Source organism: Montipora capricornis, chromosome 3, assembly GCF_036669925.1.
Source record: "Montipora capricornis isolate CH-2021 chromosome 3, ASM3666992v2, whole genome shotgun sequence".
In the NCBI taxonomy this organism is placed as follows: Eukaryota; Metazoa; Cnidaria; class Anthozoa; order Scleractinia; family Acroporidae; genus Montipora; species Montipora capricornis.
In genome coordinates this window covers 6,349,271-6,356,770 of record NC_090885.1, presented here as the reverse complement: position 1 = coordinate 6,356,770, position 7,500 = coordinate 6,349,271, and the positions used below count along the sequence as shown (strand labels likewise).

Genomic DNA, 7,500 nt, shown 5'->3' with positions numbered 1-7,500 from the left:
AGTGCTCCGTTTTACGGGTATTTAAAGCTACATGTACTTAAGCTTCACTGAAAGGAAAGAAGTTGAAACAAGGATGCGAGAATGGGGAACGAACTCAGGACCTCTTAAACTAAGGCCGCGCACGAACCGACTGTGCCATCCTTGCTCCTCCTTTTTAAATCAATAAGGCAGCTAATACACACTGTGGTTATATCACTCCTCTACGCAGTCCAACTAATACACAGTGAATTTATAATCCTCTATCCCTAAAAGCAAGCTTAAGCATCTAGATTATCAAAATTAACAATAAAAAGTTTATACCTTTGTTTTTTTTCTTGTTTAGTGGTTTTTTTTCCATGCAATTATCTAGCCAGTACTTAAAAGTTGGTGGCAAGATTCGCTGAGCACCAAAGGTGTTTCAAATCATAAGCTGTTCACGTGAGAAGCCATTTGAGAAACTTTATTTTTTCCTTTTTCAGGGAACCAGTGAAAGCAGTCAATTTTGTACTGGGAAATCCTTGAACAGAGCGCTCGAATAAATCTTCCTTTATTTGTTTTCATTTTGTTATCACATTGCCTTTTCTCTCTCCTGATTGAAGTTAATTACCTTAATGAGTTCATAGAAAAGGTGCAGGGATGCTGACATCACACCAGGATCCTTATCACTAATGGCCTTCCTTGCATGTTTTCTAAGATCAGGAACTGCTGATGGATTTTTCATGTATAAACTGTGCAATGCCATGACTGCCTTCTTGCGCACAATATCCCTTATATAACAGACACATTGTTAAGTAACACCCTCCCAGATGAATATATCTTACTAGCTACATGTAGCTCTATAATGTTATGGGCCATGTTTTTCGAAAGCCGGTTAACTTAATCCAGGATTATCAGCATTGAACAGCATCTGGGAGAGTACATTGTACATGTAGAAAAATATACTCCTTGGTTAATTTTTATTCTGGGGTTAGCGTTAATCGGCTTTTGAACAACCAGGCAATGACAACTAAAGACATTACATTTGGACAATTAGATCACAACATGTGAAGTTGGACAAAAAGAAGTCATTCAAAACTTAACAATATGGTTGGGGATTCCTGCCAGCCAGCTCCTCCACCACAGACTCTCATGGCTGGCAATCCCAGCCATGAGTGCATCCCCCCCCCCCCCCTCCCACCCCACACCCCTCCCATGCCCACAAGTGCCAATTACACAGATAAGCAAAGGAATTGGAAGGGAGATAGGCATAATGCCAACTGGAGCAAAGTGTTTTCCCAGGGTCATCCTTGATTTAAGCTATGAACTCTTTATTTAGGGCCCACAGATGGATTTTTCGCACGTTGCTACGGAAGTGAAATGTCACTTCCGGTAACTGATGACATCATATCATGAGCTGACAAGAAAACCCACTCACAAGCAAAAGTCATCGCACAAACTGTTGTTTCCATCGCAGGTTTTTCCTCGCCCTTCCTCGCGCTTGTTCGCAGATCAACTGCGCATACGTAAACAAACTGACTTCCAGTTTGAGAAAAAATCTAAATTTCTGGCGGTTTTAAATTGAATTATATTTTTTTTTTTACATGGCACGTTTCACCGCCAAATACAGAATATAGCTAAGCATTGATTTTTTAAAATTATCTTTTTTGAGAAAGTTATGGGTATTTCAGTATCGTTTATGTCTCTAAAAAGAACATTTTTCAAAATAAAAAGAAAACCATGCTTGGCTAGATGCAAAAACGTATACAAATTATCAAACCATCGATTAAATACAAAAATTGCGTAGCTCGGATACAAATTTAGAGTTTTTTTTTATTGGTCACGTTACTATGGGCGTGGTATGATGACGTCATTTTTTGGGTCATTGGCTTACAAAAGTTGGAAACTGACCAAAATACATGTAATGCCAAACTCTCTCAAATTACTTAAGCATTACATCCTTAGCAACGCACCACAAAAAATACGCCAGTGGGCCCTTAAATAATTTATTAATCATTTCAAACCATGTGTCATCATTAGACAAGGTCTGTTCGGAACAATTCCAACATCAAGGTTTACTGGCCTCATTTTAAAACCCTGAGAACATTTTCTGCTATTTCGTAACAACCTCATAAATTTTGTGCATCATGCATTTTAGCTCTCTTGCTTTCTTTGTGTTGAATCACATCAAGGATAAACTATTAATCACACCTTTTACACTGCAGTAGCAACAAAACTTGTGGCAACAAAGCAGGCATCATGTCCTTGTTAATCAACTTGCAAATAACAGTCAGTGCACAACACACCTCAATGACATTATTACTTCTCAGATCCTGAAACAACAAGGGACAACTGAAATAAGATTCTAACAAATGCTTGCTTACTTGGTTGCTTGCTTGCTTACAGACTTACATGTTGTTGAGTTATGTTTTTATACATTACGTCATTGTAAGTTAGGTGCATGATGGGTAGTTTTCTCCCTCGTGCTCTTGAAAAATTGCAATAAAAACACAGTGAAAGCAATGAGTTCAACAGGTCATGGGCCCAGGTCAGATTCGAGGTGGAAAAGACTGACTTTCAACGGAGATGAGAACGACTACGAGTTGTGGGAAGCCAAATTCCTTGGGCACTTGCGAATGCTAAAACTGAAGACAACAATTCTACCGTCGGAAGACCCCCCCGACGAAGCTAAAAATGAAGAATGTTATGCGGAACTTATACAATTTCTAGACGACAAAAGCCTCTCATTAGTAATGAGGGATGCTGCCGATGACGGTAGGAAGGCTCTGAAGATCTTACGAGAGCATTATGCAAGCCAAAGTAAGCCACGAATAATAACGCTCTACACCGAGTTGACGTCGCTCGAGATGGGAACGAACGAGACAGTTACAGAGTACTTGATTAGGGATGAAAAAGCAATCACGGCTCTCAGAAACGCCAAGGAAACCCTCAGCGATGGATTGATTATAGCCATGATCCTTAAAGGATTACCAGAATCTTATAAACCACTGGCAATTCACATCACCCAAAGCACAAGTGAAATAACATTGACCGAGTTCAAAGTCCAGCTGAGAAGTTTTGAAGAAACCGAGAAATTCAACACAAAAGCGAAAGCAGATCAAGTGATGAAGACAGTATCCCCAACATCCCCAGTATGTTACGGTTGCAGGCAAAGTGGCCATTTTATTAAAGACTGTCCGGGAAAATCTGAAGCGACGAAGTGGTGTAGTTATCACAAGAGCACCACTCACACTGACGGCGAATGCAGAAGGCACAACCATAAGGACATAACAAAACAAGCCATTTCCAGCGACCACACCAAAACCATTGAAGGGGAACACTCCTTTGCGTTTCATGTCGAAGATCATACAAACCGACATCATAATAATCCGACAGGATTACTGGTTGACACAGGAGCTACATCCCACATTGTCACAACTAACATTTTTAAAAGAGTCGATGGAAATTTCAAACCGACAGAACATTGCATGGAGTTGGCGGATGGAACGAAGACTATGAATATAGCAGTCAAACGAGGAGATGCAGAGGTAATACTGAAAGATGTGAATGGGAGGCATGTAAAAACTGTGCTGAAAGATGCATTGTTCATACCCTCGTATCCCCAAGATATCTTCTCGGTGAAAGCTGCCACATCAAATGGAGCAGAACTGAAATTCCAACGAGGCCATAACGAACTTGTTCATAAGGATGGCACCACGCTATCGAAGAACATGGCCAGTTATATTATTTGAACACTGTTGAACAGTATGATAACAATAGTGATAAGGTAAGCGTCTTGCATGACGTCCACACATGGCATGAAATATTAGGCCATTGTAATTTCGAAGATGTCATAAAAGCACAAGGGGTAGTAGATGGGATGAATACATGTATATCTGGTAGTGCAGATAAATCTAAGTTTAATTGTAACACGTGCATAGAAGGAAAGTTTGTCAATAATAGAAATAGAGGACCGGATGCTAGAGCTACAAAACCTTTAGAAATGGTACACACAGATTTGGCCGGTCCCATTAATCCAGTGTCTAAAGAAGGTTTTAAGTATAGCATGGCCTTCACCGATGATTTCTCTGGGGTCATATTTGTTTATTTCCTCAAAAATAAGAGGGATACTGTACAGGTGACAGAAAAGTTCCTGGCTGACTGCTCCCCGTATGGCCAAGTTAAGTGCATGAGGTCTGACAATGGGACAGAATTTACGAGCAATTCTTTTCAGACGCTCCGTAGGGAGAGAGGCATAAAACATGAAACATCCTCTCCTTATTCCCCACATCAAAACGGCACTGCTGAGAGACACTGGCGAACCCTGTTCGAAACAGGTAGGTGTCTACTCATTGAGAAGCAGTTGCCCAAAAGTATGTGGCCGTATGCCATTCAGACTGCTGCCCATATTCGGAATAGGTGCTATAATACTAGGATAAAGAATACGCCCTATTTCATGTTAACTGGGGGAAAACCTGATCTTTCCAGAATGGGAGTGTTAATTTGGATCAGAATGTTACGCATACAACCATGATCATAAGAAGTTAGACTCGAGGTGTACAAAGGGGGTGTTTGTGGGCTACGATAAGAATAGCCCAGCATACCTGGTGTATTACCCAGATAATGGTAAGGTCATGAAACACAGACTTATCAGGTTTATTAGTAAAGACAGTGTAGAACAGCAAACACAAACTGACTTGCCATATGAGGACTCAGGCTTTTGCAGATTGCCAGTAAACGAGGCTGAAACAGCCAACCTTGACTGCAAGGTTGACACGAACACCCCAACTGGTAAAGATCTAAATGAGAGGGTTGACATCCCAAACAGTGAAGCCAACACAGATGACCCAGACGGTAAGGATGAAAACGATGAACAGGTCGCAGGTAACCCCGTTCAGACTAGAAGGTACCCTTTAAGGGAAAGGAAGCCTCCTAAGTACTTAGCTGAATTTTATACTGACCTAAATGATGGTAACGACTTGGCCTACAACAGCACTGATTGCTGTTATAGGGTTTGTGGAGTACCACAAACATACGCAGAGGCTATGAACTCGCCTCATGCTACAGAGTGGAGACAAGCAATGGAAGAGGAAATGAAATCACTCAAAGAGAATGATACATTTGAGTTAACCACACTGCCTATGGGTAAGAACCCAGTGGGGGGGAAATGGGTCTACACCATCAAAGAAAATGCAGAAGGGTCTGAAACACTTAAAGCCAGATATGTAGCCAAAGGGTATAGCCAAGTAGAAGGGATAGACTACCAAGAAACCTTCGCACCAACGGCTAATATTGCCTCAGTTAGAGTCCTCATGCAACTGGCAGCACAATACAACCTCACGGTCCACCAGATGGACGTTAAGACTGCATATTTACATGCACCTATAGATCAGGAAATATTCATGGACCAGCCAGAGGGCTTTGCAACGATGTCGGAGGACGGGGAGAGGCTAGTTTACAAATTAAGAAAATCCCTCTATGGCTTCAAACAGTCAGGCAGGAACTGGAATAAGGTATTACATGAGCATCTGGTAGGGGCTGGTTTTGACAAAAATCCAGTAGACCATTGTATTTATAGTAAACAGATAGATAACAACATAATCATTGTTCTTATTTGGGTTGATGACTTAATTGTAGCATCAGACAACATGGATTTAATGAATCAGTTCAAGGAAGGCATGAAACGCCAATTCCAAATGAAGGACTTGGGTAGAATCTCATTGTTTTTAGGCATTGATTTCAATCAATCTTGTGGGGAAATTAAGATGAATCAAAAGAGATATATTCTTAAGATGCTCGATAAATTCGGAATGAAGGATTGTAAGCCTAGAGCAACTCCATGTGAACAAAAATTGGGGGGCAACAATAATTTAATGACTGATCCCAAGAGGTATCGTGAAATTGTAGGGAGTTTAATATATGCAATGACATGCACAAGACCGGACATCAGCTGGATTGTCAGTAAACTTTCACAAAAATTGTCCTGCCCCAGAGTGGAGGACATGGTAGCTGCTAAACATGTCCTAAGATATCTTAGAGGCACAATAGATTATGAGTTGTGCTTTAAGAAATGTGATGGTGATTTGAACCTAGTTGCTTACAGCGATTCAGATTGGGCATCCTCGCTGGAGGATAGACGAAGTACCACAGGGTACTGTTTTAGTTTATCCAACAGTGGCCCCCTTATATCATGGAAATCAAGAAGGCAACCTACTGTTGCCCTTTCCACTTATGAAGGCGAGTATATAGGTATGGCGGCTGCAGCCCAGGAAAGTCTGTACTTAACTCAGTTACTGAATAACATGGGAAGAGGATCATATAGAGCCACCAGGATCTATGGGGATAATCGAGGGGCAATAGATTTAAGCAAGAACCCAGTCAGTAGACAAAGGTCTAGTAAGCACATTGACATCAGGCATCACTTCTTCCATGAGATACTTGTAAATGGTAAAATTGACATTGTATATTGCCCTACAGAGGAGATGGTGGCTGATATTTTCACAAAGCCAGCAACCAAAGTTAAACTGAACATTTTTAAAAAATTCCTGTTTGGATGTTAGCTATAAGGTAGCATATCCTGTTATAATCACATTTACTGTGCAATTAGCTTTAGATGATAAAAACAAGTGGGGGTGTTGAGTTATGTTTTTATACATTACGTCATTGTAAGTTAGGTGCATGATGGGTAGTTTTCTCCCTCGTGCTCTTGAAAAATTGCAATAAAAATACAGTGAAAGCAATGAGTTCAACACATGTACATGACCGTTGACATTCTGAATTATTGGCTATACTCCTCATAGCCTGTAAGCACAAAAAACTCAAGATCTGAAAAACAACTTTTCTAAAAAAACTGTAAGTCATAATTTTCCTTTTGCACAAACACTGAAATGTTGCAGTTTTCTTAATTATATTGGTACATGTATGTCTTGAGCATAGGGAACAGTCATTCAAGGTAAGTACCGTCTGTGGGAACTTCTTTTTGGATTGGTGCATATGACCTGCTATAATAACAGCAGTACTAAACACTGTAACCTGGGCAAATTCCTCATTATAAATCCCTCATTCATAGCCACAACACCCACTCCTCCTGAATACCTTAATTTTGACACCCTCCCTGTAGGGGAAATTTATTTATGACAAGATGGGCTAATGAATCATAGCTCAAAGTGGCTCATTACCAATATTGTTTTACACTCAGCTGGTAGTCACAAGATCAAAACCATCAGACCATCAAATCACAAAAACCAAATATCTAAAAATCCGATATACAGTAGCTGTGATAAATGAATAACCTTCATAGGAGCTACATGTACACTTAATTTATTACATTATATGAAACGATAAATTATATTAACCTTTGCACACGCTAAGCATGAAGATTTCCTGTATATTCTTCTCATCTCCTACTGTATCTCAGTTTAAATGTAGGAAATCTGCTAATCATCCCTTAAATACAGTTCCAGTTATGAATCACTTGAATGACTTGAATCACTTGAACTCAGTTTGGGTAGGTTGCCTTAAGCTTGGAAGTATTTCAGTGCACTC

The 7,500-nt window shown here is 40.2% G+C and overlaps 1 protein-coding gene across 2 annotated transcripts in view; it reads right to left on the bottom strand.

Moving 5' to 3' along the window:
• LOC138042026 (uncharacterized) overlaps window positions 1-7,500 on the bottom strand; it is a 34,430-nt gene that overhangs the window by 24,687 nt on the left and 2,243 nt on the right. For both annotated transcript variants that reach the window (XM_068887755.1, XM_068887756.1), the window contains exons 5-6: window positions 2,167-2,288; window positions 587-746 (exon numbers count right to left, since the gene is read on the bottom strand). In XM_068887755.1, coding sequence (XP_068743856.1) covers window positions 587-746; window positions 2,167-2,288 — 282 coding nt within the window. The remainder of the gene's footprint in view (window positions 1-586; window positions 747-2,166; window positions 2,289-7,500) is intronic.